Source organism: Clinocottus analis, unplaced genomic scaffold, assembly GCF_023055335.1.
Source record: "Clinocottus analis isolate CAN_PGR_092001 unplaced genomic scaffold, fCliAna1.0.p SCAF_7, whole genome shotgun sequence".
In the NCBI taxonomy this organism is placed as follows: Eukaryota; Metazoa; Chordata; class Actinopteri; order Perciformes; family Cottidae; genus Clinocottus; species Clinocottus analis.
In genome coordinates this window covers 13035891-13053255 of record NW_027176229.1, presented here as the reverse complement: position 1 = coordinate 13053255, position 17365 = coordinate 13035891, and the positions used below count along the sequence as shown (strand labels likewise).

Here is a 17365-nt window from a genome sequence, read left to right as displayed (position 1 = left end):
ATAATGTGTTCCGCAGAGGTAGTGTACCACCTATGTACGGCATTATCAAGAGATTGTGACAGACTCTGTGAAAACATTCCTTTGTGCCATTTCACAACTCCAGCTCACAGTGCTTATAGATGATACTGTTACACCTGCAAGTTCTTCCTGCCTCTCTTTGTAATAATGTCAATGTCTATCAATCATGCTGAGGCGCTGGGGCTAAGAGTTAACCTTTTGGTGAGAGAGACACGAGTGACACTAATAGGACAGGGATGCAAGGTAGGTAGGGAGGACAGCAGCAGAAATAGATACAAAGGACATGACAGGGACATGAAAGGTTGAGTTGTTGAACATTAGACAATATGTTAATGAGACTGAGACATAACTACGAAGTAGATGGAAGAGGAATAATTTGAAAATGGTTCACTGAAAGTTTGGTATTGTGGAAGGAAGCAGAACTTCAACAAGCTTTCCTCCAGATAAATTCAACCTTTAAGTTAAGCACATATTTCATGCTGTGAGGTTGTCTGACAAAGGAGGAGCAGGAGTCAATCTTCTTTTCTCTGCAGTAGAAATTATTTATGTGGCATTTGGCTTTCACCAAAATAGAAAATAGTGAACCCACAAGTGTCTCACGACTACATATTTGCAGTAGAACAAGGACGAGCACCATTAGATTCACAGTTGAGATACTGGATCACCATAACCACATGAAATGCATCCCATGAATTAGATCTCTCTGACATAAAGATAGTTGTTCTTCCAGACAAGATTGAACAGAGTGATGTAACGACAGCCGTGTGTGTTATCGTGTTGTCTTGTCATACAACGTGGCAGAAATCAGATAAACTAACAGATGAATACATTCGCTAAAAGCTCAGGATGTGACATGTAAAGCGTGATACCGTCACTGCCCTGTGAAGTGCTGCCCTGTGTTTAAAAGCATATCACACACCAAATGACAGCACACTAATGTGTGACAGTCAGAATAGAGCAATAAGGCAATTACAATAGGCGTATAGTATGTATACATGCATCAAGAGTTGTATATGTGTGTGTATGTTGTTTGCAACTGTTGTTGAAAATCAGCTTGAAACATCTTCAGAAGGGAGGAAGACATAAGCAGCCCTTAGTGTGGCGCAATCACAGGAACTCTCCTTGTAATTGGCAATGAATAATAATGAATTATATTCAAGCCTACCGTTAATCCATGGAGAGGGAATATTTGTGTAGGAACATGCCACCTTGCCTGTGAATTGTAAGCATAGATACAAATACTACTACATCTAATTACAGTACACTTTGACTGATAATGCCCGTATTTCATTAGTTAGATTGCAATATTGGTTTTATTACTTTTCAGTAAAATATTTTTTTGCCAATAATTTGTTTATGGTGAACAACAATTCTCAATAAGATAACCTTTGTCAAAGGAATTTTTAATGAGGAAAAAAAGAGCAAACTTCCCTGCAACTTGTCCTCCTGTTGTTCAAGAACATACAAAAGCAATTAGGTCACAATGACAGTAAACAAAATGAGTTACTTCATACTCTTGATACCTGTGTTAACTATTGCTAAATGACCATAACATTGGGACTCTGACGTATTTCAAGTAAATCCTATGAGCAGTATCTCTGCGCTACGTTCACCCTTTCTGCCATAAATGATTTACCCAAAACATCAACACAGTAAAAGGCTCTTTGTCAAATAGAGAACGCTACAACCCTGACCACGTCGGACAAGACTCCATATATATATATATATATATATATATATATATATATATATATATATACCTCCAAAAAGTCTTGTGTTATGTTTAAAGTTTCTCCAGAAGTACAGTTTTTAGTGTCTCCATCTTCAGTCCGACGAAGCAGAGAAGTGTAACAAGGTATCCAACCTAAGAGAAGACTTCTTCAGTCCCTCTGAGGCACACCGGTCTGATACTGACTTAAGGTAGAATTAGAGAGAAGAGAATGAATCCTTAGAGTTAGAAAGTTGGGAGAATGGACTGTGGAAAAAATATAAACAGGAGGCAAACAGGGAGGGAATGGCAGTGACGAAGCAGAGAAGTGTAAGAAGGTATCCAACCTAAGAGAAGACTTCTTCAGTCCCTCTGAGGCACACCGGTCTGATACTGACTTAAGGTAGAATTAGAGAGAAGAGAATGAATCCTTAGAGTTAGAAAGTTGGGAGAATGGACTGGGGAAAAAATATAAACAGGAGGCAAACAGGGAGGGAATGGCAGTGAAATAAATGTAAAAGCCACAACCATTTAAGTTGTCACACTGTATACTAATTTCCTGCATATCCTTGTTGGACGCCAACACGGAATTGCTTTTGCATAACGTGGCTGCATTAAAGCAGCTGAAGCGACCCAAGTCTCACATAAAGTGTTCCATCTAAATCTCTCAGCAGAAATGAGAAAAGCAATTGCGTGTGTTTTATTTGTGTTAAACAGCAACATTAACTGTGCAGCGTGGCAATTTAGATCATACCAAATCTATGATTCATTTCTGTCTATGACGTAAGAATCAAAAAGCAAAACTAAGAAGTCCCAACAAGCTATTTTAACTATTTAATATCGGTAGCAAAAAAAAACAATGCCACATGACTCAAAAACAACGTGATTTTCTTTTTCTCTTAAAACATGTTGGGACTTTCAGTCTTTTCTTATCTATAGTACAGTGCAACATATTTAACTAAAGATGACAGATGCAATGGAAGATAATAAAATGTCTCCATCTGATATGCCTCAGGGGAAGCCAAGATTGAAACCTGCTGCACTCCAGATATGATATGGCCTTCTGTGGGGATGAAGATGTAGCCATTGCTCTGAAGAAATAAAACCAGCTGCTCTTTAAGTTAGGATTTACAGCAGTTATAGAATGATGATTTAAATTGGGTAGTATTTAAAAAAATCTTCACTTTTTGCCACAGACCAGTGGATGATGTACCCATGTGACTGCATGTGCTGCAGGGTTGGGAGAGGTGCCATCCAATCTCAATTTGCAACCTGGTAGGAAAATTACATTTCTTATAAAATACAGAAAAGGGCAGAAGAAATTGAGTCGAACCTCTGTCTGTCTCTCACCCTCCTCCTCTCCTTCCTTCCTACCTTTGTCCCCCTCCTCTCTGGCATTACCTGGAGCCCCAATGTCCTTGTTAGTCTAGTGCTCAATGGAGAAATAGAGCAAATGCCACACTACACACACCTACACACAAACACACCTACACTTACACACACACACACACACACACACACACACACACACACACACAAAGAGGGAGAAATCTATAAGTGCCAGATTAGTTTTAGTGCTTGCCGATCTAATCTTCTGAGTCAACAGAGCAATGCAGTCAAGGCTCAGTGTCAGAGGCCACTTTAATGAACAGTCACTCCATTTTAACCCAATACTTCAGTGAGACTGCGACTATTCCAACAAAAAGCCTTGTTTTTCAACACTCAGCGTGGTTTTACTAGACTCTTTAATTATTAATTAAATTCAGGATCAAGTCGGGAAACTTTTAGTGAAACTCTAAAAGCATGAAATATTTTCAAAAAGCTGAGGTAAAGTTATATTTATCACATTTCTACCTTTAGAGATAAGACCCACACCCTAAACTAATTATAAACATGCCAATATTAGCTTGTATAAGACAAGCACCAGCCATAAGGCTCCTGCAATGTTGATGAGACGATTTCCCTCTGGGCAAGTAGGCAAAGTTTGATCAGTTATATCTCAAATCTCCTGGCTGAGTGTTTGGCATAGCTTGTGAGGAGTGTTTCCAGGTTGTCCTAAAATCCAGGACTCAGACCTCAGCTGAGTGGATGTAACCAGTGAGGTGAAATAGTGGATGGCACACCTAATGGGTCCACTTCCTTCATGCCTCTTTGAAAACAGCCCCCACTGAGAAGGCGTCACACTAACACAGAGATGTACAACCACAAAAACTGGCGCGCACACACACACACACTCACACAAATACCCTTTCAGCAGGACCAACACTGGCTCTATGCGTGTGTATGAAAACAAAATGCCAAATTCCCTTGACATAAATTCTGCACTACGCTCGTTGAGAAGCTCCATTTTGCTGTAGCAACGTAAACATAGTGTACCATCTTGCGGGTGAGTGTAATAAAGCTAGACCCACAGCCGACTGGCCCCGAGGCCCCCGGTAATGTTTCTTATGGCTATTAATGCCACACCGCAACACCAGGAAATGCATATGAAGGTAGGCTTTGCCTTAAAGCCCAGAGCTCACAGCGTCAGAAAAAAGAGCTTCAAAGCCACGGTTCAAAGACTGGCTTCGACACAGGTTTCAGATCATCGGATCTCTCTTCAAAGATGTCAACATTTGCATATATGAGAACATCTACATTTACATAAAAAAGACAGGACATCCTTCTATAGGGTTTTCTCTTTGGGTTTGGCAACAGGTTTGAGGAGAACCAGGAGGAGTAAACACAGACTGGGTGACACCTGACTGCATGCTACTCATAAAATATTGATATTTTTCTAAAAATACCAGAGCTTCTCACAGCACACTACGGGGAGGAAAGCTGCCTTATCTGGTTTAAAAGAATAAAGACTAGAGCTCAGGTTTTAAAAGAAACTAAGTGTGGCTGAGTTGCTGGTGGAGACCTCACATTTCAGCTTTGTTCATGACATCAACACACTGCAGTCAAATCACTGAAAGGAGTGAGGAAAATGAAAAGCTAAAACTTATCATTTCTTTCTGCATACAAAACAGCTGTAATCTAATATGAACTGTTCAATGGAAGCTGTTTTGGTTGAGGCATGACTGAGCATTTCTGAAACCATTCTGTCTGTGTGTGTCTCTCTCTCTCTCCACTTCTGTTCCTCTCCTCCTCCTCTGTCTGAGTGAGGATAAATTAGCGGAAGAAATTCAGAGCAAGGCTGCTTAGACGAGGGTTTAAAAAAGCTTTGATCAGGACCCATGCCAGTAATCTGACAAATCCATAAGGGGGGCACCTCAAATCAAGTTTTTTGTAAGAGGCTATGTATTGCTTGTCATCATGCGATGGCTTTATAAATATTTGTTTACTCCATGCTACCTTCTGATAATGAACACAAATGATTACGCACCTTCTGGTCATATAATGGTTTGATCATTTGGTGTTAATTACTCTCTATGTGTGTACCATGTGCGTGTGTGTCATCCAGCTGAAGAATAGATAAGAAACGCACACTAGTTTTAAATCCTGCACTCCAGGTAGAGAATATTTCACTGTGTCTTTTTACTTTGGCACGATAATGTGCTACTCAGTCAGCGACTTGACCTGGAAGGCAAGGAGCACAGTGTGGACAAAGCTAACTTAAGAACGATAGCGCACTGCTATCAGAGGGGGTATAATGAAAATTAGTTTCTCATTTAATTCATTAGCCGCTCACCGTGGTCTCTCACAGTTCACAAATCATCCAAAAAACCTTGCAGAGAGAAAGGATTATAGAGCTGTCATAATACCCCTGCTCCAAAAAAGAGAGGGAGGTTGAATGGATCTGCAGATTAGTCAAATGAAAACGGAGAAAAAATTTAACAGAAAGAAAGAAGAAGCAATAGATAAAAGCCAATTTAAATCTAGAATGTTGATCGTCACATGTTTTCAGATACCCATGCATATGTTCGTTCAAGGCCACAAGAAAAACGATGAGCTCTTGCTAGGATGTGGTATTTCATCTCCAAAAATGTGTCAGCTCCTTCGATCTATTTTTAGACATTTAGGCAGACAGTGCAGGAAAACTCACAAATAGTTCAGCGGAAGTTGGCGGGCTCTAGCATCAGAGAGTCAAACTGCAGCAATGATGAGCGGTTTTAAGGTCAGGATGCGCGCACACACACACACACACACACACACACACACACACACACACACACACACACACACACACACACACACACACTATAATATATTAAGCCAATGGTCAGCAAGGTGAGTGGGGGGAAATATGGCGACAGCAACAAAAGTGTGCCATGCGACCTTATGAAACCCTGTCCTCTTATTGCTTTCCTTTCCCTCCCCTTTCCTTTTTATTGCCAGAGTTTATTTTGCCCTTTCTATACCTGCCCTGAAAAGTTCACCATCCACATCGTCTATCTGAATTGTATCTAAAGAGGAGATCTCCTTAGTTAGGCTTCAACAAAAAAGTGTTTGTATGTAAGAGAGATAGAGATAAAAGAGATAGATAAAATGTCACGGTTTAATTTGCAACACGTAGCACCTTTAGACTCAAAATTAAACCTGCCTACTCAATCCTTTATCATTTAAAGCTCCTTCTGTATCACTCACTTGCTCTCGCTCTCTCTCTCTCTCTCTCTCCCTCTCCTTCTCTCTCTCCCTTCCTCCCTCCCTCCCTCTCACACTCGCACACACACACACGCACACAAGTTTTTTTATCCGCCCAAAACATGCTTTGTCTCTTCAGCACGTTCTCCCACTAAACACCTCCCACTGCCTTCACTGCTTTAGAAAACTCTACATGATACTTGGTGCTGTTTCCAAGCTACTGTTGCTACGGATGACAGTCAACACCCCACACACACGTGCACATACATACACACACACACACACACACACACACACACACACACACACGTGCAAACACACACATGTGCGCACACACACACACACACACACACACACACACACACACACACACACACACATACGTGCAAACACACACATGTGCACACACACACACACACACACACACACACACCATCACTGCCATTAAATAACCAGCTTATTTGTCCTAACGGTTTGCCACTAAAACGTGTGTTAAGCAGATTAACATGACGAGGACTTGGCTGTGTTGGCATGCCAGCAGCACAGCTTCAGGTTTGTTATGACTCAACCCCACCGAGAGTAAAATTAAAGTCTCAAAAGTGGTGTGATAGTTACATAGAGACCATTTACGAATACTAATACTAACTTAAATGAAAATTCCTTTTTTTTTGTCATTTTTTTCTCCTGCTTGTACTCAAACCTGGTTTATATGGTGTTGTGCTTGATGGGCACTTCATGTGTTTACTCACATTTCCACACCTCTGTCTGTGTCCATCACCCACCCGCTACTCTAAGTCCAGATGGCTCTTAATTTATCTTCAATTAGTCTGAGGTGTAATTACTATGGGCTAATGATTTACAAAAGGCTGTGAGTCCCTTCTACCCACGCTGTTGACTGTGTACTACAATCCAATACAGTCTTTTGACTTTGGCCCACCTTATTCTACAAGAGCTACTTCCTGTTTGACTGATTACTTAAATCATTGATACGATATCAATTTCATTTTAACTAAGGAATTTTGACACCCGAGAAAGATGTGCGACAAGACATATCAGTCTGTTGATTCTTCAAAAACGCTCATTATTAAACAGCTGTGTTACAAAGTAGAAGTTCCTCCCACACAAATAATCTTTGGCTGAATACAGACACAGAAACACGACAACAGCCAAATTGTTTTCTGTATTCAGCCAAAGACAATCAATTGACAACGATCTGTCACCGGTAGTTTAAAATATGCCCAGATGGTCCAAGATATGAATCCATGGGTTTGGCTCAGGACATGGCAGATCATTTTAGAGTGTTACAGCTGTGCTATGCAGCAATCGGTAGGCACATTTGTATTTAGATGAATAAAACAAATGGCAGAAATTAATATTATTTAACTTTGCAGCTACTTAATTTTCTATGTAATTAGAATATCTTCACCGTCAAAGTAACAAAGTCAGATTGCAGGTTATCATTATTCTCTGGATAAGAAGGCATTAATTCACAATGTATCATTCATCAGTGATAATAGTCTAGGGCACAGAAAGGGACATCAAAGTGACGTCAAAAGCTAAACGTTAAATTTCCTTAGTCAAGGTTTACTACTTGATGTGCCCAGGTATAAAGCAACCTCACTAATTATGGGAGAAAAAAATAATTAAAAAAAACAATTTAAAAACTGCATTGCCTTCAGTGACTAGCAGAGTGAAATGTTCTTGCTGGTGTGGGTCTCTAAATTATAGACGTGATGACTCGTTCAGGTTGGTGGCGGGTGGAGGATTTATACGAAGCCATAGATTTGGATGACATTAAAGATGATCTGAGCATCACTTCCACAAACTGACACCTTACTGGCAAACACTATTAATAATAATAGTAGAATAATAGAACACGTTTTTTTTCTGAGACATAATAGCCAAGTAGAAATTAAGCAAATACCATTACCAGACCATCTGTACAGTCCATCTTTCTTCACACTTGGTTTTACACTAGCTTTCAGAAGTTAAGGCACATCACCCACGTATATTGGTAAATTAGCTATTGCTAGTCTCTCTATCCCACACAATGTATGTGTACACAAGAGTCTATAATTCTGAGTCTTTTACAGTAGCAGCCACAAGGGGGAACCAGAAGCTCTACGTCAACATAGCAGCAAAAATCTATTTTTAATTAAGTCTAAAATATTGTTGTTAGATGATATCTACACCATGAGTGGGGGCCACTGTGTGGCCTCCCCAGAAAATATATGATTTTGCATGGTTGTTTTTATTGCATGTAAGTACACTGTTTTTTTTCAGCCTACTAATGAACTTCATGTTAAAGCCATGATCAAAAAGGTTGATTTCAAGCTTTGCGGAGGGAGAGACATTTTCCAGGCAACCCAAGAGGGCTCTGAACCTTTTCCATTCTTTCAGAACCAAAATATGTTAAAAAGTTTTAACTTGGCTGATTGTGCAAACGAGCAGCGAAAGTGCTGAAGTACAACCCACAGAAAGCACTTTTCAATGTGGAAGCTGCTGATCCCTTTCAAAAACAACACTAATTGCTGAACCGTGCATCGTTTCCATAGTAACCGCCAAAACTATTTGCTTCTTTCAGACCTCTACCTCGAAGTAATATCACAGTTGGGGTTAATTGTAACAAGACAATAAGCATTCGCTAAAAATGCATGAGTAAAGTGCATGAATTGAGATCAGAGATCAGATGGAGAACTTGTTACGCCTGTATTTTAATTTGAATGAATATGGTTTTGGTAGCAGAGTATCTTAGGCTCGTTAAACCTGTAAAAACTGGTATTGGATAGCTCCATCGCCTTTCACATATTAATACATTATCATTAAAATACAGATTTTAGCCGCTCAGGCAAACATGTAACACACATGTAACTAATGTGAGGAATAAATATTAGGTGAGCACATTTAAGTAGTTTGATGGATTCAGAAGCGATATTGTTAACTCACACAGAACAACATCAATAGATGTAACAAAGTAGTTTAGATGAAAGTATAATAAATAAGCACTAATTTAATGAGTTATTTTTATTGACAACGATATTGTGACATGGTGTCTTGTGCTAGTGGAGCGGAGCCACAGGCTCAGGTCTATTCAGCTTTTCTCTGCTCTATGAGAGATCAGCATTTTTAAACATTATGGTTGTTTTGCATTTGATTGATTACATATTTACAAGTTTAGGTTTTTTAGTTGAAAACACTACGTAGGATGGTTTCACTTTGAATTGGTTAGTACTTTTTCTGACCATGAGCAAACAAACAGTGACAAACATTGTGAGCACCAATGAGACCAAAGCAAAGAGTCTAAAAGTGAAGATCAACAAGGAAAGAAGAATAACTGGATGGTTAAGTTATGCTGTGAAACCAGGTGTGATCCCAATAGCCACAAGGTTTGTTGTTGTTTTCAAGACTATTGTGGTTCCAAAATGCATCTCATTACAGCCCAAAGCTTTAGGGTAATAGTGTGAGCTGCAACGCTTTGACACCACCATCCTCTCTCAAATATCCTCCACACGATCACACAATAAAATATACACAGTCAAGTGGAGGTGTGTAAATTTCTCAAATTAAAGATGCATTCTAATGACAAAACATAACCAGGAGGCTGGTCTTTTTTCAGCTCAATGTGAGTCTGAACTGCATTTTGCTGTATTTCATTATCTGTCATTCTCTCTCCTCTAATGTCTGTGTATTATCGAGGGTGGAGCTTACAGAAAATGAATTCAGCAGTCTGTCCACATGTTTACCCTTGTGGACAAACTGTTTTGGTGCTTGAACTTGGTTTACCAAAGGTCTTGGGTTCACAAAAGCAGTGAAATATATGAATACAATGGTAGATACAAGTAAATAAATGTCTAAAACCAAATTTTGTATTATTGTTTTTTGAGTAGAAATGTGGTCACGCCTTTCACCAAAATGATAAAAAATGGGACTGAGAAATGACTTCATACTGCCGATGCAAATGAAAAACGACCATTAGAAAAAAATGTTTTCAAATGAAAATTTGTATTATACATTAAAAAAATATTTACACAATATACATGTTCAGAAATAGAAAACGCGACGTCGTTGTTCGCCAGGCTGGTGGGGAAGGCTATGCTGGAGTGGCTGGCGGTGGTGAATCCTCTCTGTAAAATAAATTCCTACTACTCAGTCTTACTTCACTGAAAGAAAGTTGACATTGACAGATACGATAGTGACGATGGTCGCAACGATTACGCATCGTGCTCACGGCATGAGCTAAATGTGATAACTTTGCTAACGTTAAAATGCTATTGCAAAACAAAGTTTATTAAATACACTTACCCATCTTCAAATGGATCCCTTCTGTTGGCATATTCCTCTTTGTCGTAGGAATCAAACCTTCAGGCTCTGAAGCTCGTCCATCTTTCTCATCGCTATTCGCCAAAATAGCCGCCACTGCTTCCTTCATAGTAAAGTGCATCCTCGCCATGTTCTCTCTCTTTTTTTGGACTGAAAACTGCACTTTGTTAATAAAGCTCAGGTGTGTAGGTCCTTTATGATTTCTTACGTGTTCATTGGTTAGTTTTTTCACAAAATGTTAAAGAGGGCACACAAATTGACAAATCACGCTGAAGGATTTTGTGTGACGAGTGTTTTACGCACTGGGGATATGAATTTACAGAATGTAAACATTGTTTGACGGCGACCCGAGTTGCAAGTCCCGGAAGGGTTAGAGCTGCTATCTGACATTTTAGAAGATTAGAGTAGTGTGATGCACTGCAGAAGGATTTAGGTTTTTTTTTTAATGTTTACCAAGGTGGCTCACACAGATACTGGTATCGAAACGATGCAGCTTCTACATTAGGTTGTGATACATCGAGATGCATCGAGTATCATTGACAGGTGAATTGTGATCGAATCAAGTTGTAAGATGTGAAGATTCACACCTCTACGGCTATACACAAAGCCCACGCAAACAGACGTGCTGCCGTAGTCAGATCAATGGCTTCACCAACTCAAAACCACAGATTCAAACCACTCTGAATTGTGAAATTTGTCATAACCTGTCAAAAAATAGCAACAACTTTGTCTGCCTTATCTCCACACCGCCTCCACTTTCTTTCAGTACTTATGTTGAGCCATTCACAACAAATCTACCACAGAAAAAAATACATTAGACTGCAGAACATTGTATTACACAAAGCCAGTCACAGAAATCACAACAAAATAGTTGCAGTCTGCAAACATATACTAGTAGCAGCACCCAACTTGACAGTGATTTTAGAAAGTAGCAGTAACAGTATTCATCCATCTGTGGAGGCTGCTTTATGTATTACTGCCAATAGACATTTGTCACAGCAGACATTTTAGCATGTCATAGCAAAGTGGTTTAAAACCTTTTTTCGAGTCGCGGCACATTGACTACAATAAATAAATTCCGCGGCACACCAACAAACAAAAAAGTTACAAAATGTCACATTATAGCATAATAAAGTATATATGGTAGGTAATTACTGTCTTACCTACTGGCATGGAAGTATTTTATTCCTAGGCCAGCCACTATATTGCAGGGTCAGACGCTCAACAATTGAAAATAATTTGCGGCAGCTAATATTTCTTATCATTATTTGCAGCAACTAATATTTTTTTTTTGACCAATTAAATGAAATTGGACATTTTGCAATGGTACACCTGACTCTCTCTCATGGCACACTGGTGTGCCGCAGCGCAGTGGTTGAAAATCACTGTCATAGCGTATGAATTAGCAGCAACGGCACTATGTCTAAGTGATTTCTGTTATTGTGCATTGGGATGGCTGACTGAGCCTCAATAATAGTTTTTAGTTCCACATGTTTTTTGCTTGCTCGGACCACATTATACCCAGAGTCCAAACACACACGTGTATAGACCGCGACTGACAGACAGTTTTCTGATTCTTCTATTGGCTCTGGTACAATTGTACCACAAAATAAATTGCTCCACCCAAAATGAACCTGATTGATCTGATCAGCTAAGAATGAAAACACCTGTGTGCGTGTGCAGAGCCTTTTACAGGATTTACAAGTTGTAAAATTATAGCATTTGTTTGTCTCAATGCAGTTACATGTATCAGAGAGGTATGGATTCACACCCTGCCAGCGTGCAGTGTGGATTTAAAAAGACAAAGTTAAATTCACAGTGTAACATTTTCTTAAAGCTCTTCAGTCTTGGAATTTTCCTCGGCTTTCCCTCATTCAGTTCCATCACTGAGAATTAGATTCTTAAAGCGCCCGTAGAGTAATTATCTCACTCACTCTCTTCCTATTTTTATCCTTCACTCATTCAGTAACACACACACACACACACACACACGGACCCACCCCCACACCTACACCCCAAGCTATTACAACTGACAAGTAATTCAAAGTGTCCAATGATTTGGGACTAGTATAGGTGTGGTAGTATCAGTCTGCTGTTCATATCCAAGCAACACAAATCCCAAAGGCTCAAGCTTAGCTTCTCTTTCTGCACAGACACATACACTAACTTCAATGCAGCTAGAGAAACAGACAAGCACACAGACACTCGTTCTACTATTATAAAATCATTCATTACGTTAAAAAAGAAATCCACAGCTGCATATTTAGATAGGCCCTATTAACATCTGTGACAAAAAAGTCTGACAGCCCACTACCTCAAAGTAAGTACTGCCTCATAAAACACTTCCTCTGATATTTTCATAGCAGTGTATGTGTGCAATACAAAATAGCACTGGTTACTGGGGCATAACTGAAAAACCAGAAGTGGATCTCGTATCCCCAACCGTGCATATCTCTGTCTCCCACACATCTCCCGGCTCAGATATCACTGCCAAATATCACCCCACAGATTGGCTAAGCATGATAGCCCATGAGCACCAACTCGCAATGAGCTTTAGTTATTCTGACCTTGATCCGTAAACATCAGCAAAGTTCCACATTTCAAAAATAGAGTGGGTGGGAACCTGGATCCATCATACGCACATGGAGAATTGTATTCCCACTAGCCTGACAGGTGCTGCCAAAAGACAAAGTATACATCGATTTTGAAGCACTGCAAGCACCCCAGCATCTTGACACAGGTGCAAGAGACAAGAATGATGGGAGTGGAGTCAGATAACAAAAGAGAATATCAAGACAGAGTCTGGGTGCATGTGTGCAACCAATTTCCAAAATAGTATGTAGTCACAATTCTCTCAAGATAGCCCACTGGGTCTTAACAGCATATCTTGAAATGTAATTTAACAAATAATAACAGTTGAGCCGTGTCCTAAAGTTGATCATTTATACGTTTGATAAGTGGAATGTTTTCCTTCCAGTCTTTGAAGTTGTCCTCAAACTGCTTCCGCACAACAATAGTACTACAAATGAGATTTTGCTTACAACAGATTTAATGGACAATTTAGCTAAAGTTATAGCTCCCGGCTGTCAGTTGTTCTGTTGATACTTATTCATTATTTAATGTTTCTGTGACTAAAATAATCCTAAATAATTGACTGATTAGCAATGGAAGCTCAACTTTGTTGATCATGCCCTCTTTTACTTCAACAAGTTACAAATGCATACTGTGGCAGAATTGTAGCTAAGCATCTATAAAGATGGCAATAGTTATGCTAATCAAACACTGTTTTATTATTTCATAATTCAATGCATTAACAGGCAGTTAGTTTTCCAAAGATGGCTGCATTGGCACTCATTTATCCTTTCTAGTCTAGTCTTTGGTTCATACACCAGATAGTTGTTTTATAGGAATCATTACTACAGGCTACAGTTGTGCCTTGAAGATGGAACAGTTTAAATGGTAAATAATCTAATATTTTTAGGTTGTGAAGTTGATAACATATATTTCTACATCTAAATACAATATTGTGTTCTGACTGCAGTACCTGGTTTCCAAGGTAACAGGAGGTGACTGTTGAAAGCTGAAAACAACTGCATAGCAAAGAGATCATCTTACTTTGATTCATCACTCAAGTGGCAACACAGATTGACTAATCTACTGAGGACGTTTATTCTTAATAAATAACTGGCAAACTAACCAACATGTTAGTCTCCCTAATTTCTCTCCTTCCTTTACCCCATAATCCCTCATTGCTGCTTAACTCCCTCCCAGGCACAGTGCTATGTGACAGCAGCCTTTCCTGTCCCATTTACCCCCCAGAACCCTGGCCATTGATTTATCTTTGGGGAACGTGTACAGGGGGCCAGTGTATCCTCAAAACATCTTACCGGTGGCAGCTGAGAGTTGAGCGCCCCCCTCTTGGTGGAGCCTCCTCTGGAGCTGATCCTCTTCCACGACTCAGAGAAGCGCCCCCTGCTGGTGGGACGCCCTGGCCCAGATGTCCCGGACGCAACAGATGAATCATCCCGAGTGGAAAACGGACGATCCCTCCGCAACTCCCTCCGCTCACTCCACTTCTTCTTGGAAGCCATGGGTGTTAAAAATGTGATCAAAAAGATGTGGGAAGTGAGGCACCCACACGCTAAGACGAGGAGGCTGTTCTTTATTCAAACTAGTGCCACAGGTGGCATCTTCAAGTCATTCTCAACTCTGCTGCCTCCTGGAGCTTGGTTCACTCAGTCTCTTGGTCTCTCTTCAGTCTTTAAGTCTTCTCCCTCACTTTTAAGGATAATGCAAGAGAAATGTCCAACTCCTTTCCTCCTGCTTCTTTTACGTTTTCCCTCTTCTGATCAAAGTAATGGTACAACAGATATTCACCTGGTCAGCTGCAGTTCTGCGCTCTTCTTTTTTTCCCTGAAGCCTTCCTCTTGAAAGCAATGGGAGTCAGAGAGGAGAGGTGGCGAAGCAGAAGGTGCTGTCTGCACCCTGTTGCATGTGCTGTTACTGTGGCTCGGCCGTTAATGCTGTTTTCCCTCCTCACAGGGGGAAGAGAGAGAGGGAGAGAGAGAGAGAAAGAGAGAGAGAGGGAAAAAAAGGCAAGGGAAAGCGCGAGACAGGGACAGAGGGAGGTGGTTGGAGGGTACGATATGAAAATACGAGGTGAAAGAGACAAAATATCAAGTAGGAGCTCACAGAGTGGGAAGAGAAAGAAAAGGGATAGAAGAGCAAATGAGGCAAGACAGGTAGAGAGCAGAAAAACGGAAAAGCTACCAGACGAGGATAACAAAGAGACAAGAAAGAGTCTCTGGAGTGCAGGGTTCCTGTTGACAATAGTGCAGAGCTGCTTTAAGCTGACTGAGAGGCGCAGAGACAGACACCCTGTGCAGTAAGTCACTCTCTCACAATGAACACTGCACTTTGAATACCCACAGCTACTAAACCTTCATCTCCTCCTTCTCCTCTTGTTTCCTGAGCTGACGTTCTCGATCTCACTCCTCTTTTCGGAGCAGGGCACATGTCTCATATGTCTATTCTTCTTCTCTCTCTTCATCCTCTTTGATGTACATGGTTTACAGTTCATGAGTTAAGCCACCTGAGCCTTAGTTTCTATGTTGCAATTCCAGAGTAAAGGACAATACCAAGCGAAACTGCCAGTTCTGATGTTTCTTGCTGCAATACTTGTTTCGCTCCAATGCTTCTCACTCAAAGTCTTCAGCTGTGCTACAAGGGATGCCATGCTGTAGAGTTGACAAAAGGTGAGAATTGTTGTTATTCTTCAAATGTGTTAGTGAAGAAATAGTGCGTGCGTGTGCAGGTGCGTGTGTGTTTCTCTCTGACAATCTAAAATGCTTCTTGTTTTATTTTAGCCATAGAAGAAGAGACAAATAATCTGGGACAAGAAAACAAGGAAAAGGAGACACAAGAAGAGATGAGAGAGCGCAAGAGATGTTATGGGATGAAGATGGGAAGACAAAGTGAGGAGAGGTGACTGAGTGTCAGAACACCAGGGACATTGCCTTTGTAGCTCCCAGCAACCGTTTACCACCTGGGAGTAAGCTTCGTGTGTGTGTGTGTGTGTGTGTGTGTGTGAGTGTGAGTGTGAGAGAGAGAAAGAGAGAGAGAGAGAGAGAGAGATTGAGATTGTATTACTGAGCAATTGAGAGATGGGTTAAGAGTGAGAAAGCAAGTCCGTGCAGGAGGAGAGTAGGAGGAGGGGTGGGGGAAACAAGTGTGAAAAATTGTAATCACTACTTTTGATCAAGCATGGATGAAACCATGGGGACTTCAAAGTCAGCCCTCACTATGGTTCTGAATTATTGACACAATCACTAACCTCTGGCCAATAATAACATATTTCATCGGAAAAGCTGAATGGAAATGCAAAATACAATATTGTGTTCTGACTGCGCTAAATAGCAAATGCATTAGCTGAATATGGATAGTTGTGCTGGCATGACTGATCAGCCAGTGGGCTGTTTACTGTTTCCAAAGTCTTAATACAACACAAATCTGACTTTTGACAATAGAGCTGAAACCATGAGTTAATTAGATTCATACAAAATTATTGATCATTCACTTTATACTAAATATTATCGAGTTAACAGTTTTCTCTATTTTCCAACATTTTATAGACAAAAAAATAATAATAATAAAAATATTTTTTACAACCCAGAAGTCACCAACATCTGTAATCATGTGCTACAACATTACAGACAGTGGTCTATGTAAAGATTTGCGTTGTAGTAATTTGGTGCATTAAAATACAAATGCACATCTGCATTTTCATTTGAAACAATATAGCTCAGCTTTTCTGACGATAAAAAGTAAACGTTTTTCAAGTGACTTATTTACCTTTAATAAGTCACTTGTCTGCTCAAGTTTCTTTTCGTACAATGCTACTAAAACAAATTAAGTAAATGTGAATAGTCAGCATTTTGTTTCATCTTTACAATTAAATGAAAAAACTAACTGACAGGAAACGGCTTGGTCTCTAAGTGCTTTGTCTGCAATTAGCCCATAATACCAAATAATAATTCATTTATGCAATGTAATATAATGCTTCTAGTTATGTGTTGGGCTGTAACAACTAACGTGGCTAATTTGGAGGCTATTTTGGAAGATTACTGGTTTATGTAAATATTGTGTTCTCAGTCACATTAACATCGTTCATGTAAACTAGCTATGTTTTTAGTCTCGCTAGCTGGCATGCTACTTACTGTTTACCAAAGTCTCATCTGCTCAACAATGAAACCC

General features: G+C 40.0%; 1 protein-coding gene across 1 annotated transcript in view; it reads right to left on the bottom strand.

Annotated features, from left to right (window-relative positions):
- trpm3 (transient receptor potential cation channel, subfamily M, member 3) overlaps positions 1-17365 on the bottom strand; it is a 121540-nt gene that overhangs the window by 104031 nt on the left and 144 nt on the right. The window contains exon 2 of the mRNA XM_068566730.1: positions 14500-15849. Coding sequence (XP_068422831.1) covers positions 14500-14703 — 204 coding nt within the window. The 5' untranslated portion in view covers positions 14704-15849. The remainder of the gene's footprint in view (positions 1-14499; positions 15850-17365) is intronic.